Genomic DNA, 26,217 nt, shown 5'->3' with positions numbered 1-26,217 from the left:
TTATTATAAATGATTTTAAGATTAAACAGATTAAAAGGATAAAAAATTACGTATGATTAGAACATTCTTCTTAATGTCATTATTTCATTTTTTTTATTTATTTGTACTTTTGTACAATGGAACATTGATAAACAGTGTACCTACCGCAAATAACGAATACCGTTTCGAGACTTATCGCGACATCTATTTATGAGGCTTTCCCGAGTTGAAGTTAGATTAAAATTTTACAAAGTTGGCGGCACAGAGAGTCGCGAGTTCTTATCTACCCTCGCTTAAGTTCTATTAGTATGCAGAGAAAGTAATTTATCGACGCTTAAGTTAATGCGGAAGGAAAGGGCATAACGGGCAACGTCAGGCAATGCAACTACCGACGATAGCGTCGCTGTTTTACACCCCTTCTTGTAATTCTGAATCGTAATTGCGGCGCGTTATGACCCAATCGCGATTCGTCATGTCACTTGGGTCTTTCGGTTTTATTTTCTGCCGTAACGACGTGCGATGCGGTTACGACCATCGAATGATTCAGCAATACGTAAAAACGTGAGTCAGAAAATAACATCGTTTTCATTAGAACTTTACAAGGGGTCGTTTCCCATTACACATAAAATTTACTATATTCTGTAACTTTCATAGAAAAGGAAATATTAATTTAAAAAAACTGGTTTATTTTATCTACATATACAAAAGAAAATTTAAAATTATAAAAGCTTGAGATAATAAGTGAATTTCGAAAGTGTATAGTTATATGTATAACATATATATAAACATTTGTATCAAGTGTATATTATTCGACCGTGATTGGTAGATTTCTTACAACATAAAGATCTACATCTATTGTAGATGGACCATATTATTTGAAATTTGTGCAACTGTCGTGGAGCTGCTCGAAACAATTGCTATACGCATTTACTTAATCGCGGGGATAAGTAACACACAGAGTGGCTCCCTATTTTCTCATCGGTGGCGATTCAATTTTCACGCTTCTCGGTTGAGATCCGCACTGGAGATAAATCCCAGATGCAAATAAATATTGCGGGCTACACGAGGGAGACGGAATTGGAAGCGTAAGCCGTCGCGACGCAACCAGTGGTCGTTTTCTGCTGCTACACCCGATAGGTGCTGAGCACGTGGCCGTTGCGGCATTATATTCCCATGGTTGGCACGTGGCCGTTCGCTTCTTCTTCGTTTTCACCTTCTCCTTCTCCCCCTTCTTCTTCCCTTCTCATTCCCCTCATTGTTCCTTTGGATCTCGAAGCGGAATTGTCAAAGGGGGGTTACCCTATTTAATATTTTGATCGAGGAAAAGCGTGCGTCTGCGCAGGGGCGAGGAACAGGAGGGGGAGGAGGAGGAGGAAGGGGAGGAGGAGAAGAGGTTTGCCCACGTGCGACCGATCGCCCCCTTTTGATTAATTTCGGCTCGGATCGACTAGCATGAACGAGTACGGCGCTCGACAAAGGAGCCCGAGGGCGAGCACGAGCGAGAAGGGAGCAAATAAAAAAAAATGGCAACAGCTGGCAGCGAGACCAGAATCAGGAGGACAATGCTGCTTAGGTCGAGGGTGAACCACCCCTCTCATCGCCGACTCGCCGACGCGAGTCGATTGACACGCGCGCGATCATCCTCGCGTAGTATGCGCGTTACGCCATAATCGACGTTGCGAATGCGCAAAAGGGGAGCGACGTTTATTAGGCCAAAGGAGGGCGAGACCGGCGAGACCGGAGAGAATCTTTAATGATGAAAATGACGATACGAGATTATTCTCAGCGAGATTCGAACCCCGGATAATCTCCGGTAAATTGGGTAACCAGGTCTTTTTTCGAGAACTCGATCAAACGATATGATTATCGTATTTCGAGCACACAACTTTGATACAAAATGTTTTAAGGAACATTGGATATCTATATTTAGATTTACAAATATTGATAAATCGCCGAGAAGATTCCCCGAGATAAAAAGGTTTCTTCCTCGAAGTTTATCTTTTGCATTATCACATCGGTATCGATATAGGTGAACGTAAGTGAGTAGTGACTTACATCACGAAATAAAAGACCTCGTATCGATCGTTTTCACGTCTGTCCACAATTTTCATCGTTTCCTCTATCATACCTACTTCCTTCGCTCGGTTAGTTTCTTTTCTTCTTGTTTCCCTTTTTTTTTTTATTCACGTCTGCGGCTCGAACAGCGGCCGGTACTCGCGTATCGATACCGACTCGATAAATCCACGCTTATTGCGGTTTACGTCAATCGTATCGGTCGTCACATCGTCGAAGCGCAACAAGAGAAAACTCGTTATAGGGGTATCCACTCACATAATATTGCTGTTACTTGACATGTGTGTGTGAGTGTGTTTTGTGTTAAAATTTTCTCTCACTCATATTCCTCTTTACATTTATGTCTTTGATATATTTTTGAAATATATATGTTTCATGAATCATTTTAGATTGAAACAAAAAACAAGACCGAGCCGTCCATTATAAAATAAAAATTTATGTGCAAATGTAGAGATAAATTTATTTCTATAAATTTATTGTTTTGAAAGATGAAATTGGTATTTTAACGGCAGAAACAGCGCGTCCGATCGACTCGTTCGCATCGAGCTTCGAACATCGAATGCATTCGATGTCGTGAGTGCGCGACTCTCATTTCATTTAGGTAAACACGTTTTTCGGAAGCTGCACGGGTCAGTCTACGAGTGACGAATCCATCCACGCATATGGCGCGGTAGATACGGCAAGCAGAACCAGAATCGGGATCCGGGTTCGAGTGCGGCTAGGGAGAGAGGACAGCTGTTCCCCCCGCTGAGTTGAGAGCACAACAGCAGCTGCTGTTTAGTATTGAGAATCCGCCGATTCCATGATAGGGTAGAACTTATTGCTGAAACGATACGAAGTATGAAACTACAATTGCGATTGATTTCGACAATGATAAAATTTTGTTTATCATTGTCGTGGAATGTTAAGTCGTAAAAGTTAAAGGAATAACACGCATTCTCTTTTTCTCTCAAAATTTACGAGATATAATTAATAAAAACAACAGAAGAACGTTGTAATATAAACGTTATAATTATAAATTTTACATTCTCTTCCCTTTTTATACTACTATTTCATATTACCTGTATCTTGATATAACAAAATCTTCCCTTACCAATAAAGAAATTAAAAATTGCAATTAAACAGCATAATATTAATCATACAACATTATTGAAAGTTTATATGAAATATAAGTATTAAAGTATTTACTTTGAGCTCATAGCAACATGACACAGTGTGCAGTAATATCTCTAGACAAGAAAAATAAATAAGTACTTATATCGAAGAAAACCTTATCGCACAAGATTCGCTATTCATTGTAGCATGTTTTGCAACAACAGCAACAACTGCCATCTGAATGCTTTCTTCAAAAAATAAGCCCTTATTCCATATTACGGGCTTATATTTTATATTCTTATTTCACTATATGATACAGGTTAATTAGACTCGAGTTCTCTACATAAGGCACCTATTTTTCAGTATTGTACAAAATGTCAGATATGCAAGACATTGAAATTTCTTTTTTTTTTTTCATAATCCTATCGTAGTAATCATCGAAATTTAATCATTATGTTCAACTATTAAATAATGACTTTAGAACGAAAGAGCAATACATTACAATCCGAATTGAATTTAAACGCACCTCAAATACCTCGTTCTTGATGTTACTGCAAACGGACGGAAGTAAATTTTCCGAAAATCTTGACATACGATTGGCTACGAGCGCCTCTCGTTGCTCTCTGTTTTAATCTGATTATATAGCACTACCGATACTAATCAATTTAAACGACAGAGCGTGTATTTCCCATTTACGGAGCCAGCGAGACGAACGTATGCGGGACGACAACCCGTTTCGCGTGCTTAACGTACATCCATTATTCGCAATCCGTACGGCCGAGCTTTTCACCGTTGTCTGCAACAGGCACGCGCGCGGTGCACATTGCAGGATTCACGCTCTCTCGCGTGATGCGTACGCGTCGCGCTCGTACCAGCTAGTTCCCGGTTTTCCCGGACGAGCCTTTCCTCCTGGTCACGCGGATAATCGCCAAGTTGGCACGGGCCCAGCCGCATACCAACAGGTTACCGTTCGAGAGCGCTATGGGGAACAATTCGTGCATGCGCGCGCTCACGTGAGGAAAGGCCCCTCCGTCGGTTACCGGGGGTCACGCGGGTGGTCCTCGCGACTCCGCGGGTCTTCTCTCTCCCCTTCGTCCTTTCTCGCTCGTGCCGTCCTTCCCGCCCTTCAGCAGCTGCGCCGCAAACGTGGGTCTCCAACACCATCTGCCATTAGAGGTTGCACGCGTGCACACGCGTCTCGTCGGGGGCCTCCCCGTTACCCCCCCCCCCCTCGTCTCCCCCTCCCCCAGTCGTGTAATGGCCTCATAACAATACGGAATGTACTAAGGTCTCGATTGCCCTCGTGAGGACGGTTTCTCTCGCTTGAAGCTATAACGAAATATTATCCGAGCGCGTGTTATACGTGGGATTACTGTAATCGCGATTCATTTCCAGTCACTTATTGGTGCGAATAATAACGAGAATGAGAAACGCGAATAGATGAAGTAATGAGAATTTCCTGTGATTAATCATGCTTGTCTGTTCATCGATCACAAAATTATTGTTGGTGACATTTTTTTTATTAATTTATTAATTCGGTATAAATAATTTCTCTTTACCGCTAATAAGATTTCTTTTCACACACTACTCCTTTTAAATATAACATATACGATCGTACAATTTTTATATAATATGTATGTATAAAATTTTACATATTTACATTTCACTAATATGCTCGTAACAAAGCTTGCGAAATCGCTTTTATATTCTCTTCGCTTCATATACGATTTTGTGGGGAGACCCGCGCAAAAATTAGCATAACTAAAGACGAATAGAGGGGGTGCGAGTACGACACGCGACATAAGGGGTGCAACAATAGCCGAAGTGACGATCTTGCGTCTGCAGCGCACGGGCGTGGCTCTCTGAGCAGTTTCAAAAAAAAAAAAAAAAAAACTCCGTGATCCCACCATATTATAACAAACCGGCTCTACAAAAAGCTTACTTTTTTTATTGCGGATCTGCACGCTATTCAATGTGAGGCATTGAGCATGACAGATGTAAAAGCAAAAATTAATACAGCAACGCCCGAGCAGGACTAATAAAAAAAGAGAGGCTTGACGAGAGAGAAAAAAGTCGATCGATTCGTAGCCATTAATCGATGAATATATGAATATCATACAAAATTACACAAGCGGATGTGTCAGCAATATATTTCAGAATCGGCCTGAGAAATATTCACGATTAATAAATATTTCTTAAAATCTCTCTCTCTCTCTCTTTTTCTCTCTTTTGTTTCTATTAACTGGTCTAATTATTCAGAACGTTTTACACAGAGATGAACATTCTCGTTTGTAAAAGTATCGCTCGTTATAGCCCCTGCTCCAGTTTTCCTTGACTGCTCGTGTTTCCTATGTACGACGCGATCGTATACACAAATTGTACCGGCCATCAGAAAGTAACTGCTAGGCGCTTTTACGGGCTTCGCGCATCTGGCTCTCCCGAGGCGTCCGCGGATACGTTTAAAAAATTAAAAGTTAAGACCTCCGGAGAGGAGCAGCCCTTCCTTTCCGTTTTGTTGGTGCTTCGCGAGAAAATACGTGGAAGGCGCAGTACGGGTCGACCTCTTTCCTTAGAGCGCATTTATTGATCAATAAATTTAGAAATTAAACGAAGTATGTACAATGAATTACGTGCACCGTTAATTTTTACGCGGTACAAATTATCTCATAAATTCTGTGAAATGGAATCAAAATACCCAATAACATTTTACTTCATCTTATACGATAGTTTCGATCGGGAATAATGTTGTTGATCTTGAACAACGATTTGGCCAACAACAAGACTTAGTTTATAATTAAAACTAAAATTGCAACATGAGAAGAGAACAGAAAGTACGATTAAAGACCGGATAGTTTAATTAACGTGAAATTTCCATTTTACGCCTTTTAAAAACTGCGCGACAGTTGTTGACGCACGACACGATATAAATGGATGACTATTCGAGATATTGTATCAATTTTTCACGACGTGCCGTTACAATTCCACGCGGAACTGCAAATGAAATTATAGTTTCACCCTGCGCTCTCATATCGGAGGTCAAATATTGCGATATTCACGGTTCGGACGTTATCATTGGAAACTGCCAGATGTACACGCGAGAAACCCTCGGTCTCGTGCCTGCTGTGCGTTACACGAGAACACACGTACACGCGTATTACACGTATAAACTCACACTCGGAATGTACACGCTCGCATTTCGATCAGACGCGTGGGTGGCAGCGTGCGTATTCGTCACGTTGAAACCAATCGATAAGAACGTAAGGGTGCGGGAGAACAAAGAAAGAAGCCCGCATATGTCGCTCCGCCCATCCCTTTCGGTGTAAACGGGCTCTCCCGATGGCCGATGGAACGGGAATTCATCTTAGTTGTTTGCTTGCAGGCAGTCTTTATGAATGTATGTGGGATTAAAGGGCAGCCCTCATGAGCAGGGCACACGCGCGAGTGAGATGCGCGAAAATAGAGAATTGTCTGCATCGACGAGATAAGATTCAATCCCTAAATTCGCGGTGTGTTCGAACGCGAGCGATTTGTCAAAGGATTTATTCCGCGCCATTTCATTCGGAGAAGAGATATCGGCTCAATTCAATAAATGCGACAATACGCAGGAAATCCTCGAATGTGGTAAATTGAAAACAAGACACTTCCATTGAAGATGTTGTTTCTATTTTATTGACGTTTCGTGTCTGAAGTATCTCCGCATTGAGCTGTGTTTTAATCTCGTTACAATGATTGATGACATAGTAATTGAGACACAGAGTCCTTTTTTTCCTGAACGTTTTCTATAAAATTTTTCATATCTACATCTATTAATTGAGAAGATTAAATAAATGTGATAAATCGAAGCTTTGCGTCACAGTTAAATCGCTCCTAAGTTCTCCCTCTCACAAATTTCCAAATTTCCACCGCGGAATTATTCGCGTAATAGAGAATACTCAATTCTGCGGACAAAGAGATTTTCAACTACCCCTTTGATATAATCTCTTTGGTGGACATCCCAGCGATATTCACGACAAGCGTCACCGTAATTGAATAATTACGGGTGCTGTCGTTCTCGCGTTCATTAAAACTCGCGAAAGCGTATCTTTGATCTCAATCCGAAATATGTCGAAAGGACACCGAGAAAGGAAGATCTGGGCGAGTAGTAAAGCGAGCGAGGTGAAGGACAGACAAAGAGAGAGAGAGAGAGAGAGAGAGAGAGAGAGTATAGAAAAGACGAAGACAGATCTTAATTAACTATCCCGACCCTCGGTGGCCGCCTGAGCGACCGAGGATGTCCACCAAGTCTCGTTACCGTCACGTCTAACGCGGGAACTAAAGTCTCTTTCAGCCGGTGCTTGCACTTAATAAGCGCACTTCGTAGCCGAGGTCGAATTGCTCGCAATTCGAATGTAAATCATGCCCGAAACTGGTGAGAATACAGTCGAGCGGTCGACCCTAAGAAGCGTCTCGCTTTGAAGTCCGCTTGAACCGATTTGATGTAAGACAAATTGCGGGTGAACTCAATTCCACAACCGGTATTTGTCGGTATTTGCTCAAAATTCAACGCCATCACACGTATAAGAAATGTATTCAAATAGATACAAAGTAATTTTGACACAAAGTGGCGAGCTGTAGTTTTTTTTTTATTCGGTAGATAAAAGATTCGCGTTATCCTTACCTCATACGTGTTAATAATTTTCACGGAAATTGAACGATTGCACGCGACAACGATGCAAACACACTTTTCTACACAACATCGTATTATATTTCACGAAGTAAACAACATTTACTCAACATTCTAAGCGGTATTACATAAACATCATTGTATTAAGTCGCTCATTAAGCTAAAATTGTGTCAACAGAGCTTTTATATTTCCCACTGGTGTTTACTCGTAAACACGACGTAAACATATGAATTCCGCTTTCGCACTCTAGAGTAATCTGGGAGATTCGCATCCTCGAAAGAATTACATGGACTCTTTCGTGCGCGACGATGCGTTTACGTCGCAGAGGAAAAAATTCTATCAGCGTTATGGCGTCCGGCGCCCCCGATCCTTTTTCCACCGTGCCATTGCAAAAAAACCGATATGATATATTTTAAAAACGCACAAGCGAACGAGATAGTTTCGCCGCTATTAATCCGTGTTATGAACCAACGGCGTCAACAGCAAAATACACGGATTTGCGATTTAAATTTAAATTGTTTTGAAATAACGAAAGACATGACTATATATGCACGATGGATTGGATTTAACGGAGCTTCCATGGATGATTTTTCGAGTACCCCATACGGAAGTATGGGGGAGACGACTTGAAAATTAAATTGTAGCTGTGTGCGAGGCGTGCACTGGACGCTCTCTCCAAGCAGCGCAAAACGTGAAATCGACGTTGAGAACTTTAGTGCAGCTTCGCGCGCGTGCCAATTTTTATTTGCGCATTGGTATCGACAGCTATTACGAATTATTACGTCAATAGTAAACGTCACGTAGAGAGCGTGCTGTTTGTCCCGTGCACTGGACGTACCATCTTCCGCACTGTGGCACGTCAAACAATACTGATGCTAGTTCTAAGCATTTAATAATAGTAGAACGTCTCTCGTTGTGGACTGAGAATAAATCCTGAACTGTTCGTTTCTTTCTTAATTTTTTTTTCACAACTCAGAGAAAGAAAGTGACATGAAAAGGTGGAAAAAAGGAAAACAGACCTTACGAAGAGTCTACGTGTAGTACGTGAGAGGATGGTCTTTGGTCGTAGATGGCTTGTCGCGTAACGTTCGTTTGCTCACAGAGCACCGAGAAATTCTGTCTCTGTGCGATCGTCGTCTAGGTTGCTCGACGTGCCGGGCGTACGTTCTCATGATCCTCTATGCCGGCGCGTACGATAAGGATCGACGGTTATCATCGCGTGAATTTGCCGCCTCTGTGAACCGTGTTGGAACGTTTAATTTACGTCGCTTTACGTCCCAAATATGCATTTGCACTGAAAATGTGTAATTTACTACATATAATGTTGATTTTCAGTAGAGGAGAAGGTAGAATTATGGTTTTCCATTTATACATTTTACAACTTTATTAATAATTAATATTTTAAATTAAACCATTTTTATTCGCTAATATTTCTTCTATAAAATTATAAAATATGTAATATTTAGGATGTTCATAAAAATTGTGGCATTTTATAATAGATCGGAGAGAAACAAGAGTAATTGGCTCTTTCTAACAGATTTTAAAAAATTGTTTTGTTTGAAAAAGTACAGCGTTTTATTATAAAACTGTATATTTAATATTACGGAATATATATACATATGAAAACATACGTATTCTTCAGTATATAGACTGTATTATAGGAAAGAATGTGTAATTTAACGTTAAGTACTTTGAAGAAAATTTCAAAATTAGAAATGCTTTATAAAAATGTCAGTTGTTGTATGCTGATATATTAGTTCCGTGGCTCCATAAGTATAATTAGAATTTCTCACTTAATGAAAAAATTACGAGTGGCTATAATACGTACAAAATATAATGTTTATATTTCAATATAATACTTTACAATACTATCTTCTGCTCTATTGATAGCAGTGTACATTGAAACACGATCAATAACGTGCGTGATATACATACTCGTAATATACATACTTAGATTATGCGCGCGTTAATTACGTCGCCAGAGGGAAAAAGGAATTATACATAAATCGGGCTGATCGCACCTGTCGGCCTCGATGAAAAACCACCGCGCATTAATGCATGTTAATTGCGGCCGAGTAATGCGTTCGGTATGAATTTTAATTCTACCGATGGCCGGTTGCAGGGGGGAGGGGGAGGGGCAGAAATGTGACCGTCCAGTGATTCATGAGTGATAACCGGAGGGGTAGCGCATGAATTACAAACCAGTTTTCTTATCGTACTCGTTTACATATCCTAATTATATAATTGTGTGAATTATGAGCAATGATTGTATTATGTTAATTTTTTTATTGGCACGCGTGTGCGTCTTTAAGAATCGCGCTTAAATGTTACGTGAATTGGTCGAGAAACGTGTTGTGACACATTTTAGAAAATTAGAATAATAGGTGCTTTCGTATTGAGTATCAATTTAATGGTATTGAAACAATTTACCTCGTTTTTAACGCTTGTGCTTTAGTAACTTCTGTGATTACACAGTCGTTTACACTTACACGATCGAATAAAGTGGTTTCGTAATTGCCCTTCATAATTACCCTTCGAGAATTCAATGAATTGAGAAAAGATATGTATTGCGAAGCGATAAAACGGCGATAAACCCTAAGCTTTCAATGATGGAGCCGCGTTTCCTTCGAAGGTTATCGAACTTTCTTGTGATCCTTTCTCGTCTACGCATGAGCGTTACAACGTCGGTTTTTCATGAGAAAACAAAGGAACCGACACCCACATGTGGCGAGACGAGATTCGATTTCATTCGTGGCACCTTCTGCGAGCAAAGTTCTGGAATCGATGTCGAAGTCGTCTAAGACGAAATAAATCTTCGAATTCTCGTGGGTAAAGTTCGAGAGTTACTCGCCTTTCCCGCAAAATTATCACGATATATATAAATGTTTAATGAACACAAATATTAACTTAATATCTTAATGGTACGTTATATTAGAACGATATAATAAATTTTATTTGGAATTTAGAAGTATATATAATTTATACAATATCTATTTCTAAATTCCAGTTTTCAATAAGATTTTTATTGTTCTTGAGGCATAATTAAACGCACGAAACGCGTCGCGTAATTTATTAATCTTGATGTGAACAAAATACATCCTTGCGTCGTTTCTCAAGTTAAATTGCTGAATATTCGGAGCAAGAGTAATGGGACACGTAATAACATCTGTAGAGTCACGTAACGATCGACATGTCACATCGTCGCTTTATGGATCCAGCGATAACCTCATAGACTGAAATAAACGAGAGCTGAATAAAGAATACGTATGCTGCGCTTAGAAACTAAGAGGTAGCTGGAAAAATTGGAGGCTGAAAGAGAAGAGAAAGAGCAACGGAGTATCAACGGATGTTATGACGAACGACTGGCAAAAGGAATCCTTTGATAGCGAGAAAACAGCTCTAATACAATTTTAATGTAAATAACGTGTTTAATAGAAGAAACATATCGAGTAAGGGTGATATTTAAATTACATCAATTTACTTAACATAATAAGAGGCCTTGAATATCGGTTCTTGGAGAACGCAGAAACATTGTTATGAAGAAACAAATTGTTCTTTTTTGTTAAAAGTTTTCTATTGTATAGAATGTCGAAATGTTTAATTTATACTCCAGAGCTCGATTGAATTGCAGTTCTTTCAACTCTCGACCTAGATTACAAAAATGGCATATTGGAATGACTTAGATGTTTGAATATTGAGAATTATATTTTAACGTGAGAAAAGTTCATTTAGAGTATTAACGCGCATTATACACAGACGAAGTCGATTTTTCGTTTTTTTTAATACCATTTCTATCCATGCATGTTCATTGTCGACAAAAATGTTTAAATAGAGACGGAAGCTTTATTCTTGGATTCACAAGTGACGGGATCACCGGAGCGCGATGGAATAAATGGAAGCGTGGAGATACGTTGGCAAGAGCCATGTGCAGACAAAACAATAAAAGAGGATAAGGAATAAATAAAATGGTCGAAAAAGGCGAGGAAAAAGAGACGGGGAACAGTGAGGAATTGCGGACGAAGGAACAACTTGAACCGAGAGACAGAAAGGGGAAGAGAGAGAGAGAGAGAGAGAGAGAAAGAGGGAAAGAGAAAGGCAGACGGACAGAAAATGTCGGAGAGAGCGGAGAGCCGTGCGGGAGATGAGAGCGAGAGAGGGTGCGAGTTTACAGGGGTTGAGGGTGGTAAGCGGAAGACGGGGAGAAGAGAGGGGGTGCTGCAGACGCGCCACGACAAGGGGTAATGTACGTACGAATGCACCCCGGATTGGCTTCGGGATGGTTTCCATGGAGACCAATTCGCTCGGCCCGGGGAAGTCGTCGCCGCCGCCGCCGCTTCCACCACCGCCATAGCCACCACCGCCATCGCCACCACTGTCGTCGCCGCCGCCGCCACCGCCACCACCACCATCACCGTCGCCGTCGCTGTTACTACCACCGCTGGCGCAGCTTTCCGCGGAAAATCGTACTGCCTCTAAACGCCAAAAAGTTGGAAACGACTAGTCCGTTCATTACCTGCGGGATCTTGCCCGCGAGATCTTCACTCGCTGGAGATTCGCGGTGGAGAAATAAACCGCATATCCTTCGCGTATATAAAATTAACTCGATTTAATTCAAGTAAATTACATTTGTTTTGATGAGATCAATTCTGGCCCCTTCCGACATAACGGTGCCGCGTTACGTTTTGTAGCAACAAATGACAAAGTATACAGATTCCATTTTCTCTACATATACCGCTTTATAATCGAAGATGTTAAATGGAAAATAGAAAATTAAATTATATAATAATTTTAATAGTTCATAACACACTTGTCTTTTAAATTTAATTGTATTTTAGCAGAGAGATTGCCATATTTTCAAAAAAACGATTTAAATAACCGATCCATATTTTATATAATTTTTGTCAGAAATTCGAGTTAATCTAAGAAGATAATACAAAGGCCTGCATTTCTTTAAAAAAAAAGACACAAGCAATTTTTCAATTTAAAAATGTTACTGTGTATAATATTAACAGTTTTTTTTATTTCACATTTTATGTTGCATATCAATAAATTCAAGAAAGTCATAAAATAGTCGACGTTGATGTGACTATGAATGCAAAAATCAAGAATTTTCATGGCGTGTGGCGATGAGAACTTGAGAAGGAATTTACGACGCCAACGTCTCCGACCCCGATAATTCCGTACTTAGTAAGATGCGGTGACATCGCCACTACGTGGAGTCTGACGTAAGCGAAAATTCATGATTTACATTGTCAGGATATAATTCTTAGACAATCTAGAAAGTTGATATCCTACAGCGATGTAGAGACCGCCGGGGATAAAAGTTTTTGTTTGGAAGATCCCATTCTCTCTGTACGTGAAATAAACTTACAAGGCAATTTTTTGAACCAACATATCCCCTACAGTGTCAGATTCAGTCATAATTATTATAAATAATTAATATTAAAAGATATTTAACACAAAAACGTTAAATTTTTGTCTCTTCAAGATATTGAACAGTAGAAGCTTGGAACTTTTAATTAAAAAACAAAAATCAAAAGGTTAATCCATAATAAATTATTGCTTTATATTTTTGATAAAAAGATTTAATTTAAAATCTAATTGAAAATGAGGGTATAGTCAATTGAAAAACTTCTTTTTAGAAAACGTCACGTCGGGAATCTTTGTATATGCTGATAGAATTGCGCAACTTATTTCCTTGTACATTACCTTGGCACAGTCGCCGTGTGTAAAATGTGTATTTTTGCCGGATAACACGTCGTATAAATTCTTTTTCCTCGTCGGTGTAAACTCAAAGTTTGTAAATTGAGCGGTCGCGTGGGACGATATAGAATTACAGCAGCTCGCGCTTCGCAGACACACACTAGTCTCTAATAAAATTGTCCCCTTGCAGGCTGGTTTCCGCTGCCGCGTGAAAGCGTCCTGATTGTATGTGCGAAATAGCGCTAAGTAATCCCAGTATAATTTTGTCGTTCGATCTGTTCGTTGTGGCCATCTGGCACGATTGTGCAAACCAGTTACATGCGAGTACAACGGGAGAACGAAGGAAGGGGAGAGTCCCCGCTGCGTCGGGGTAACTTCCGCAATTTAGCGCGGAACGACGTTTCAAAGTTCTTTTAGGGGGATGAAAGCCCGTGACGTACGCGCCTTTCTCAGCCTTACGAAAAATATTTTCCTTCCGCCCGATTCTCAGAAGCAACGGTATATTTTCAGTGAGCCGGCGGCGTAAACTGTTCGCGTTTAACAACATATGCGCAAATATTATTGCAATAGTAGGACACTAACCAAGAGTACGTCAGCTGATCATTGACTTTTATTAAAAATAGAATACTCTTCCATCATGCGCAATTTTCAGCAATACCAGTAACTCAATATTAACAGTTACATAGTCGTGATAATCATGTTGTTATAACGCGTGTAGCACAGAGACGTATGACGCTGATGATTTAATGATCTACAACATTGCCGCGTGCATAAAAAATAATAAATATTGTTGTAACCGTATATTAAGGTTAATCATTCGCGCGTTACGAAAGGTAATAACTTGCAAAGCTCCAATATATGTACAATATAATCCAATGGGCGTTACGTAAAACTTACGTTCGCAAACTGATTCAAAGAGAGATTCATGAACTTGCCGACGGTGATCGTCAATTGTTTTTGCGACCTCATTATTAGGAATAGCAGGATTTTATTCTCGCTGGGAGTCAAATCGTACCACATACACTCGTACGCCGCGTCGCCGATCATTTTGCTCTGGAAATCAAACCAGGACGAAAAATTTGGAAGTGAAAAACAGGAAGTAGATTGTTAAAATTAACGAACTGCTTACCTTGACACTTAAGTATTCGCCGGCGAAGCAGAAGATGAACGCTTCTAAATTAATGACGACGTAAAACAAAAGAGACCTCACCAACATAGAGGAGCCTTGATCGTCGCCGATCGACTGCAATGTAGAAATATCGATGTGCACGATTGGATGTTTTCTATACATCGCATAATTGCATTGCATAAAAGTATTAAAGTTATAAGTGACTGAAATATTATTTGCATATACATGTATAAGATAATAACGTCACTTGGAAATGATAAATTGATTTGCACGGCATATTTAACATATGCCATTTAAATAAATCAGAAGCGTGATTAATTAATCTATATGCGGCAAAATAAGCCGCTTAAAATTACTTACATTTACGATGATAAAGCCTAGGCAGCAAATAACGAGAGTGTTCGATATGAACTGGACCAACGCGATATACGAATACAAACTCTCGATCTTTTCGGTGAAAACGATAATGTTCTGATGTCTTCGAATTAATGAACCTATTGTAATTACAGAGATAGTTGGTTTCTTTTTTCTCGGTAAAATTTCCAATAATCTTTCCCGCAAAATGTCTATTTGACCGCCCGCATGGAGCACCTAGGAATTTAATTTTATTAGCCGTTCTCTCCACACAAAAAATCCGAATATTTACTTATGAAAGTATTTTTAAAAATCACGCTATAATAGCGCTGTATAATATGACAACAGATATATAAAAATTTTTACTTAAACAGAAATTTATTGACATACAAAATTTCATAAATGAGAAGAAATATTTATACTTGATATAAATATATATTTAGATTTTGACAAATTATTTCAATATATTTCAATATATTTAAATTCTAATAAAACGATAACAATACTGTTTTTAATAATAATTAAGAGAAGGATGAAATATCTCTAGCGTCAGACTTTATTTAACGATTCCAATAAACCAGCATCAATGAAAAATTAATCTTCCACAAATATATACTCTTGAAATTTTTTCTATGGAGATTGAAACGTGCCGTGAACAGTCATCGCGCGGTAACACGAGCCGAGGTACCTCTCGGGATGCACTCCCGAGGGTAATCTCAGTCGAGAACTTGGAAAATCCCTCGGGGATTGAGAGCCTCCGAGGTCCCAACTTACCAGCGTAACGAGCAGTGCGCTGAGCACGCCGATCACGGTGGCGGCCGTCATCTGATGCAGAAACTGCACGGTCAAGACGACCTCGTAAATTGGCGACGTGCTACTCTCGAAGGGTAACTCCATTTTGAGAAAAAGTTCACGATCGGCAACGTCGTCGCTGCGCAGGGCGACGACGCCGATGCAGTAGAACAGCACGGCCATTGAGTGCAGGCCGATGATCAAATTGGAGAAACGCTGCGACAGATTGGCCACGCCGCTCATGGTACACAGGGTGTCCCTGCATTCCTCCCAATCCATCGTGATGCTCGCTAACACGTCGTTGAATATTCTAGGAAGAATCGATTTCGTGCAGCGCCGCGAGAGAGCGAAGACTTGTCCCCCCCCCCTCGAAGGCTATGATTAGGAAACCGTTTGTGTGCGATGACGAACGAGTGGAAAGGGTGAGTCGGAAAATGCAACTATAGATAATCTTATTAATGGTGATAATAATTGAAATTGATTATCCTCCGTGAATAATAATAATAATTATGATACGTTAAAGAACGAAGGTCATATTAAAATCTATCTTTTTATAAGAGAAAAAAAATACGCATATTGTTTGTCGAAACAATGATTTCTAATGCTTGCAAAAAGCTTTCTTTTATGCTTTGATGCAATGATAATTACTGATGCACTCTCCGTATTATCGAACATTCGTTTTATTTGCACGGCTCGTCGTGTAATCATAAGCTGTAAGTAGCGACGACGTACCGTTGTTTCGTCCAGAAAACAATCAACTTGACAAACAACAAACTGTACGACAGCGTCGCGCTTAGGCCGTCCATCAGCTGTGAGATGTCCTCGGAATTAAGGTGTAACGCCATGTGGCGATACTGAAAGATCTGCGCAGCTATCATTGTTATGGTCCATAAAAATCGTTTGACAATCACGTAAGCCGCGCCTGGCCAAATGCCTGCGACCCGAAGCCCAATCTCGATCGATCGGGCAATTATATTAGTAGACATCATTTGGCAAAGTTTAATTCTCGGTCGATCAATGGACACGAACACTTTATGACATAATCAATATCGATGAGAAGGTAAATTGAGGCTGGGCCATGCACGTTCTCCCCTTTTGAGAAACTTTTCCTTCAGAGGAAACGAGAAATACTTATTTAAGATTGCGAATTTTCAAATCGAGATATTAGAAAACGATTTGTTATCGGTTCACTGAGAACGTGTTAATTGAGAATAAGGATAGAATGTTTAATGTGGGCGGATCACCAGTCGACGGGAATTAATGAAACGGATCCACACAACGCTCGCGTATAAACTGAAGCGCGCGCGGAAGGAACATCAACGTCGAGCGCGATCGCGGAACAGATTTATGGACGATAGAGGTACGAGACGCGCACCTGTAGATGCTGCGGATGGACTGAAGGATACCGAAGGGTCACTTGCCGCTAGACCTACCTTCGTCCCGTCGACGACCGAGCAGGGGACAGCTCATTAAATATTTTCATCGCTCCGGATACGATGAAGTTGTGGTCGGCGATTTTGCGGATGGTAGGGAAACCGAGGGGGCTGTCCTTCCGCTCTACGCACTGAACGTTGCGGTACCGTGCAATTTCCATTAAAAATGCACGATCATGCAGGACGATGTACGATCATGCAGCCCGGTTTGTAATACGAAAAAAATCATGCGCACTGATCTGAGGAAAAACGGAGGAGTTTCCGAAGGGTCGCGCCAGGAAGGAAGGGATAGCCGTCGCGGGATTCGTGGAAATCGAGATATACATATTGACAATTCCCTCTTATATTGAGATACCGTACTACAGAGTTCAATATTATTCTGTATACTATTTTATTGCTGATTGAATTATATTTTTTTGGAGTATGTACTCGAAAAATTATGTTGTACTCATATAATTAATGAGTTTATATATTACTAGATACATATTTTAGAACTGTCAATTGAAAGTTAAAGAGATGAAAAAGGACTCGCCAATACCATCGATAAGTATCCCGTAAAATTTAATTATGATTTATAACAACGTTTAATATATTTGTTATTATTATACTTAAGCTATCTCATTTTGAATGTATATAATAACATTACTTATTAAATAATCTACGTAATAAAAAAAACTAACATAAGCAAATATAAACATGATAGATACATAAACATGGCAAATGTTATGTATAACCAAATGAAATTATCCTCATGTATCGTGCATGAATCTTACTCTTGCAAAGCATTGTAACGAAGGATCCATCATTTTCCTAATTGCAAGCGTCAGTTGCTTCTACGATCTGAGTATCAATCACAGTATCGAATAACAGAATGCGATTGCGTTTAGGTTCCAAATCGTACCAGGCACAATTGTGTACAACAAATCTAACAATTTTGTTCTGAAAAGATAAAAATAATGAAGAAATCTGTATCACTAAACTTTTCTAATAATTAATTAAAAAACGGAATACATCAGTTAAACCGAATCTTATTGATTAATTAATTTTTTATTTTTATTGTGTGATTATATATTGCGCTTAATATATATTATTTATAAAAAAATCTTATTATAATTGTTTCTTTAATTATTCAACAAAAGACTGTTCATAAAATAGTTAAAAAAATAAAGAAAAGATTATAGTAAGAATTGCTTATTGATAGTGTTTTATTATCTTAGTTTTCGCTAACCTGATTTATCATATATTGAAATATAAATACCTTCTTATCTTTAATATCTTTCCTGTCGCATTGAGGAACTATCAAGCGCCTACAAAATGGAAATAATACAAGTGATTCGACAGAATTGTGAATAATTTATTAATACAACATTTTATGTATATGCAATATATGAAGGAATTGACAAGAACTGCATGATACAAACATGTAATTAACGATAATCGATTTTGTGGAAAATATTGTTTTTATTTATTTATACTATTTTACACTCACATTTATAATGAAAAATTCTAATGAACAATTTATCACGGTGTTCTATGTAAATTACAGCAACGCAATGTATAAAATGTAAATACTTAATATTTTGCAAGAAGTAAATAACTTCCTGATATTTTTATATGATTGTCTTTATCATAATATTAATTTTCTTTATTAGGTAACCAGCAATGCAAAATATATATATATTTAATCATCTATGTGAATCTAAAATAAAAAACCAGATGTTTATGGAAATGAAAGTTTCAAGTTGTTTCGAGTTACAGTGTAATAAGAAGTGTACCAAGATATATAGTAAGAAAGAATATACGCTAAAAAAAATAAAAGAAAATAGTTACGCGAGATATTTTTTTGTCAACTACAGCTCGATATTATATCCGGAAAATCGAGAAATCGTAAGAGATGCACACAAAGGTGCACCCCTAAATCAATGACCAATAGAAGTAGCTCATTAAATATTTTTATTGTACCACGATCACATTCGCATTTGTTGCTCCTCCCCACTTTAAAAGAAAAAACAGGCAGAACTACTTGTCCCTCTTTCGCGCATCGGTGATATAATCGAAAATTGTTTACCTTAAATATGCAACGATATATGCGGACGTAGGCGGAGCAACGTACGTCCGATGGTGATTTGAACTCCGAAGACCCCTCGAAAAGTTTTTGAAATCTAGAAGGTGAAGAGACTTCGACGAAGAAACAGAAAACTAAATTGTGCAGTACTATGAGAATGTGTGTATATATATATAAAAAAATCACACACACACACACATATATATATATATATATGTGTGTGTGATTTTTTTATGCATGTATTGTAATATATGTGCATTGGTATCAATATTTGACAAAAGATTATTTAATATGACTGACAAATATAAAAGTAAGTACTTTATTATAGAATAAAACTAGGATCTATACGTATGGCACACGATATTGTACTAAATAATTTAAGAACTACTGAAGAGATATTTATTTGAGAGAAATATTGATCTTCTTCTCTGATTGCCAACTTTAATCTAATTTTAACTATGTGTACATTATATTTCACAGTTTTATAGTTTAAATTTCACATTACGTTCTATAAATTACTCCAAACATATTTGGAAAACAGTTTATATTGCAACGTGTATTTTTCTAACTGATGATTTGCATATTATTTGATGTGTACTTCACAAATATCAGAAGATCTACGAGATTCATTGCATTGCCAACATCACTGATAAATACGATCCTGAAGCATTCATAATCTATAACAATGTCATTTTCTCTTGTTATAATGTAAGATTAAAATTATATATAATTATAAACTTGTGACAGATTAGATATTAAATTATAGATGTAAATTTTGGATAATGTAAAAATTTAAAGTCGTAAAAATTTAAAGTTAATTATGAACAAAAAATATATACAAAAACTTTACGTGAGTAAACAAATTTTTTGGAAAATAGAGAGATAAATATTTTATAACAAACATTATATTCGTAATCTATGCAAAAAATATGCAGAGTTAATTCATAATTCTTAATTCTTACACTTGCAAAATATTCTAAGGAGAGATTTGCCATTTTTCCAACAGTTAGCGTCAGTTGTTTTTGCGACCTTAATATTATAAATGACAAAATACGAGTGTCCTCAGGCTTTAAATTATACCATGCGGAATTGTATGCTGCGTGTCCGACCGCTTTACTCTAGGAAGTACATTTTATAAATATTCTTTTTAGTATAACATTTGATAATTTTTTTTTCATGTTCACTGTTTTAAATGTTCACTGTTTTAACACGGAATTTGGAGAATTATTCGTTGTTTTATTATTGGTTATAAACTTCATTTTTTTCTAACCTTGTTGTTCAAATATTCTCCAGCATAGCAGAATACAAATGCTTCTAGATTTGTTATGGCGTAAAAAAGAAGAGATCTTATTATTTGCCCTGTCGCATCAGGTGTACCAATTGCCTATAAACGAAAAAAATTATTAGCGTGTTAGCGCAGGTATAAATAGTTACCTATATTTATATATCTTATCTGTGTTGTATAAAATTCAAGGAAATTAATTAAAACGGTCGTTCCTTTATTAGTAAGCCCGCGATAAACAGCAGTTATTAATTTGTAGAATTTTAATTTTAATTTCTCACGTACGCTTACGATGAGAAATGCCAAAGAGCAAATCATTATAGTATTAGAAGTAAACTGTAATAACGCGATATATGTGTATAAATTTTCAATATTCTTTGAGAAGTTAATGATTTTCTGATGTTTCTGAATAATTTTGCCCGTTGTAATTGATTCGTTTTTTTCATTTTCCTGCGAAGCAAAATTTAACAACCAGCAACGCAGAATATCCATTTGACCGCCTGTATGTAAAACCTAAAAATAAAAATTTATAGCTTACTTAACAAAAATTTTGTTATTAATTATATATATATTTTAACATTTTTTTTATTTAAAGAAATTATTTATTAAGTTTATAAAAAAATACTTTTATATTTGTCAATATTTATTTAAATACAGAAAATATGTATGTATGTGATACTGAAATTAATATATTTACTTATCAATATAAAAATTTTTTTAGCGTAAGCATATAAGCTCTTGCTAGATTTTAATATGAATAATTTTTATTATCTTTAGTATTTGTTATTGTTGCACTTGTCATTTGCAATAATTCTAATTGCTAATTAGCTTAACTTACCAATGTTAGAAGCAAAGCATTTACAGCACCAGCAGCCCAGCTGCACATGACGACGTACACAGTTTGTATGATTAAAATCATTTTATACGTTCTTTGTGTATTTACATCGAAGGGAAGTTCCATTTTATGGATATAGGGCAGGTCGGATGTGCGATCGGTGACATCAACATCAGCCAGGATAATTCGTACGCTATAAGCAACGGCACTTATCGTATGAAGAATTATCATTGCATTAGTGATACGACTCGATAACTTTGCTTTGTATATTGTTTCATGCATGTTAATCTCATTGTTGGCGCAACTGTCCCAGTCTTCCGTTATCATTTTCAAAGTTATGATGAATTTTCTGTGGATGATTTGGTTCGTCGATTATCCTATTAATTACAAAAAAGATTACTTCAAGTCCTTAGAAAATTGTCTTTTCCCAAATGTGACTAGATAACTCTAACAATATGCTCTTCAATATTACATGATAAAATTTTAATTTTTTAATATTTTTCTCTTATTATTAAATAAAAATACAGAATTAAACGCACATGAATATATAATAGATTCTAAACAATCATATCTTAGAATGCCATTTGACATATTAAAACATGTAAACAAATAATGTAATTGAATTAATTAATACATAACTATTTATTAATACATAACATAATTAAAAGACTAATTGAAAAATTAATTAATTAATTTTTTACCACGACAATTATTTATGAATACGTTACACTCAACAGTGCTTTGATTTTAGACAATTTTTATTAATATCTATATGTCAATCTTTGTACTGTTCCTACTTACCGCTGATTCAACCAAAACACAATAAACTTGGTCATCACTTTCATATATGCTAAAAAGCTGCTTAAACAGTCCATCAAATTGAAAAGATCATCAGAATAGAGATGTGTTTGCAAGTATTGATAGTGATAGAATTGAACAATTATTATCGAGACAATCCAAAAAATTCTGCAAAATGGAATACACGAAGTATCTGGCCATATTCCAAACAAAGTAAACATAACTTCTATTGTGCGATTAATCGTGTTCTTCCGGATCATAATATTTTGTTACTCCTTGTTTTATTAAATCACATCAAAATATACAACAAATTTATTGCTTTTAACAAATCGCTTTTAATGAACAAAATAGAGATTTGACACAACGAATTCGATCATGCACGCCAGAGGTACGTTTTTCGATGGACATACATCACAAAATTGCTGAGTAAAGACTGGGCATTTCCTGAAAGGTCATCACGCGAATTCACCCTTGGATTGTCAACCAATGGAAAAGAAACTCATTAAATATTTTTACCGTACTGCGTACAGACTACCAATACATCTGTCGTGGTCCTGACAATTTCAATAAAAACAGGTGGGAACAGGTGAGGTCTCTTTTTTTTCCGAGGGCCGATGATATGGTTGCAAATTGCTTGCTTTAAATAAGCAATGATACACGTGGACATAGATACGGTATATTCGATTGCGAGTTGGGCTCGACGAGCTTTGGAAACATTTTGAAGTTTGGAGAGCAAAAGAAAATAACAGAAAATTAAATTACTGCGTATCTGTATATCTGTCTCTGTGTACAATGTTTTTACTTTGTGAACTCTCAGTTGTAGAAAAAAAATCATGATTTGTCTTTTCATAAGAATTGAGATATATAGTGAGTATGGCATTTTATAGAAACCGATATTGCTTACTATAACTTTATACTATATTTTATGTAAATTATTTTTTTTTCATAGACATATATTCAGAAATATACCCAATGTTATACAATGTGTGTTAATGTAACTAGTAAAGGCATATTTACATATCGCCTCTGTACACGCTTCACGACTATCGATTAAAAGTTATCGAGGTTGACATGATGTTTATTGCATCGCTAATAACACTGATAGATAGGATCCTGAAGCATTCATAATCTATAACAATGTCATTTTTTAATTATATTGTAAGATAAAAATTATATATAATTATAAACTTGTAACAGATTAGATATTAAATTATAGATGTAATTTTTTTAAGTAATGTTGTAAAAATTTAAAGTTAATTATGTACCAAAAAATGTATATAAAAACTTTACATGAGTAAACAAATTCTCTGGAAAATAGAGAGATAAATATTTTATAACAAACATTATATTCGTAATTTATGCAAAAAATATGCAGAGTTAATTTATAATTCTTACACTTGTAAAATAATCTAAAGACAGATTTGCCATTTTTCCAACAGTTAGCGTCAATTGTTTTTGCGACCTTAATATTATAAATGACAAAATACAAGTGTCTTCAGGCTTTAAATTATACCATGCGGAATTGTATGCTGCGTGTCCGACCGCTTTACTCTAGAAAGTACATTTTTTAAATATTCTTTTTAGTATAACATTTGATAATTTTTTTTTAATGTTCACTGTTTTAACACGGAATTTGAAGAATTATTCGTTGTTTTATTATTGGTTATAAACTTTATTTTTTGCTAACCTTGTCGTTCAAATATTCTCCAGCATAGCAGAATACAAACGCTTCTAGATTTGTTATGACGTAGAAAAGAAGAGATCTTATTATTTGCCCCGACGCATCAGGTGTACCGATTGCCTATAAATAAAAAAAATTATTAGCGTATTAGCGCAGGTATAAATAGTTACCTATATTTATATATCTTATTTGTGTTGTATAAAATACAAGAAAATTAATTAAAATAGTCGTTCCTTTATTAGTAAGCCTGCAATAAGCAGCAGTTATTAATTTGTAGAATTTTAATTTTAATCTCTCACGTACGCTTATGATGAGAAATGCCAAAGAGCAAATCATTATAATATTAGTGGTAAACTGGAATAACGCGATATATGTGAACAAATTTTCAATATTCTTTGAGAAGTTAATGATTTTCTGATGTTTCTGAATAATTTTGCCCGTTGTAATTGATTCGTTCTTTTCATTTTCCTGGGATGCAAAATTTAACAACCAGCAACGCAGAATATCTAGTTGAACACCTGTATGTAAAACCTAAAAATAAAAATTTGTAGTTTATTTATAAAAATAATTTGTTATTAAATAAATATATTTATTTTAACATTTTTTTTTTATTAAAAAAAATTATTTATTAAGTTTATCAGAAAATACTTTTATATTTGTCAATATTTATTTAAATACAGAAAATATGTATGTATGTGATATACTAATATTAATACATTTACTTATAAATATAAAATTTTTTTTAGCGTAAACATATAAGCTCTTGCTAGATTTTAATATGATTAATTTTTATTATTATTAGTATTGGTTATTGTTGCACTTGTCATTCGCAATAATTCTAATTGTTATTCGCAATAATTCTTTAACTTACCAATGTTACAAGCAAAGCATTTACAGCACCAGCAGCCCAACTGCACATGACGACGTACACAGTTTGTATGATTAATATCATTTTATACGTTCTTTGTGTATTCACATCGAAGGGAAGTTCCATTTTACAGATATAGGGCAGGTCGGATGTGCGATTGGTGACATCGACATCAGCCAAGATGATTCGTATGCTATACGCAACGGCACTTAACGTATGGAGAATTATCATTGCATTAGTGATACGACTCGATAACTTTGCTTTGTATATTGTTTCGTGCATGTTAATCTCATTGTTGGCGCAACTGTCCCAGTCTTCCGTTATCATTTTCAAAGTTATGATGAATTTTCTGTGGATGATTTGGTTCGTCGATTATCCTATTAATTACAAAAAAGATTACTTCAAGTCCTTAGAAAATTGCCCTTTCCCAAATGTGACTAGATAACTCTAACAATATGCTCTTCAATATTACATCATAAAAATTTAGTTTTTTAATATTTTTCTCTTATTAAATAAAAATACAGAATTAAACGCACATGAATATATAATAGATCCTAAACAATCGTATCTTAGAATGCCATTTGACATACGCATGTAATTAACAACAAATAATGTAATTAAATTAATTAATACATAACTTATTATTAAAAGACTAATTGAAAAATTAATTAATTAATTTTTTTACCACGAAAATTATTTATGAATACGTTACACTCAACAATGCTTTGATTCTAGGCAATTTTTATTAATATCTATATGTCAATCTTTGTATTGTTCCTACTTACCGCTGATTCAACCAAAACACAATAAACTTGGTCATCACTTTCATATTTGCTAGAAAGCTGCTTACACAGTCCATCAAATTGAAAATATCATCAGAATAGAGATGTGTTTGGAAGTACCGGTAGTGATAGAATTGAACAATTATTATCGAGACAATCCAAAAAATTCTGCAAAATGGAATACACGAAGCATCTGGCCATATTCCAAACAAAGTAAACATAACTTCTATTGTGCGATTAATCGTGTTCTTCCGGATCATAATATTCTGTTACTCCTTGTTTTATTAAATCACATCAAAATATACAACAAATTTATTGCTTTTAACAAATCGCTTTTAATGAACCAAATAGAGATACAACGAATTCGATCATGCACGCCAAAGGTACGTTTTTCGATGGACATACATCACAAAATTGCTGAGTAAAGACTGGGCATTTCCTGAAAGGTCATCACGCAAATTCACCCTTGGATTGTCAACCAATGGAAAAGAAACTCATTAAATATTTTTACCGTGCTGCGTGCAGACTACCAATACATCTGTCGTGGGTCCTGACAATTTAAATAAAAACAAGGGAACAGGTAAGATCTCTTTTTTTCCGAGGGCCGATGATATGGTTGCAAATTGCTTGCTTTAAATAAGCAATGATACACGTGGACATAGATATGGTATATTCAATTGCGAG

General features: G+C 36.4%; 4 protein-coding genes across 6 annotated transcripts; all 4 read right to left on the bottom strand.

The window, feature by feature from the left end:
- Positions 1-100: 100 nt before the first annotated feature.
- LOC105829059 (odorant receptor 13a) lies at positions 101-19,271 on the bottom strand. Of its 2 annotated transcripts, none has more exons than XM_012667712.3 (6): positions 16,522-19,271; positions 15,772-16,099; positions 15,004-15,234; positions 14,644-14,757; positions 14,412-14,567; positions 101-14,265 (listed from the first exon to the last, which is right to left on the bottom strand). In XM_012667712.3, the coding sequence occupies exons 1-6, from the start codon at positions 16,776-16,778 to the stop codon at positions 14,218-14,220; spliced, it is 1,134 nt and encodes a 377-aa protein (XP_012523166.1). In that variant the 5' UTR covers positions 16,779-19,271; the 3' UTR covers positions 101-14,217. The 2 variants fall into 2 exon arrangements, with proteins under 2 accessions (XP_012523166.1, XP_036141359.1); XM_036285466.1 differs by having other exon boundaries at positions 17,223-19,271.
- LOC118645182 (short stature homeobox protein 2-like) lies at positions 10,504-13,806 on the bottom strand. Its single transcript, XM_036285795.1, has 3 exons — positions 13,676-13,806; positions 12,063-12,258; positions 10,504-10,608 (listed from the first exon to the last, which is right to left on the bottom strand). Exons 1-3 carry the CDS (start codon positions 13,804-13,806, stop codon positions 10,504-10,506), a joined length of 432 nt encoding a protein of 143 aa, XP_036141688.1.
- On the bottom strand, positions 18,128-22,462 carry LOC105829051 (odorant receptor 4). 2 transcript variants are annotated; one of them, XM_036285460.1, is made up of 8 exons: positions 22,206-22,462; positions 21,408-21,753; positions 20,855-21,082; positions 20,558-20,671; positions 20,250-20,405; positions 19,291-19,964; positions 18,481-18,529; positions 18,128-18,161 (listed from the first exon to the last, which is right to left on the bottom strand). In XM_036285460.1, exons 1-6 carry the CDS (start codon positions 22,460-22,462, stop codon positions 19,914-19,916), a joined length of 1,152 nt encoding a protein of 383 aa, XP_036141353.1. In that variant the 3' UTR covers positions 18,128-18,161; positions 18,481-18,529; positions 19,291-19,913. The 2 variants fall into 2 exon arrangements, with proteins under 2 accessions (XP_036141353.1, XP_036141354.1); XM_036285461.1 differs by lacking the exon at positions 18,128-18,161 and having other exon boundaries at positions 21,408-21,781; positions 22,206-22,262.
- LOC118645082 (odorant receptor 4-like) lies at positions 22,463-26,125 on the bottom strand. Its single transcript, XM_036285464.1, has 6 exons — positions 25,537-26,125; positions 24,755-25,100; positions 24,187-24,414; positions 23,890-24,003; positions 23,598-23,753; positions 22,463-23,331 (listed from the first exon to the last, which is right to left on the bottom strand). The coding sequence occupies exons 1-6, from the start codon at positions 25,791-25,793 to the stop codon at positions 23,281-23,283; spliced, it is 1,152 nt and encodes a 383-aa protein (XP_036141357.1). The 5' UTR covers positions 25,794-26,125; the 3' UTR covers positions 22,463-23,280.
- Between the last annotated feature and the right edge of the window lie 92 nt (positions 26,126-26,217).

Source organism: Monomorium pharaonis, chromosome 4, assembly GCF_013373865.1.
Source record: "Monomorium pharaonis isolate MP-MQ-018 chromosome 4, ASM1337386v2, whole genome shotgun sequence".
NCBI lineage: Eukaryota > Metazoa > Arthropoda > Insecta > Hymenoptera > Formicidae > Monomorium > Monomorium pharaonis.
The sequence above is the reverse complement of the archived record's forward strand: the minus strand, read 5'-3'. Positions and strand labels throughout refer to the sequence as shown.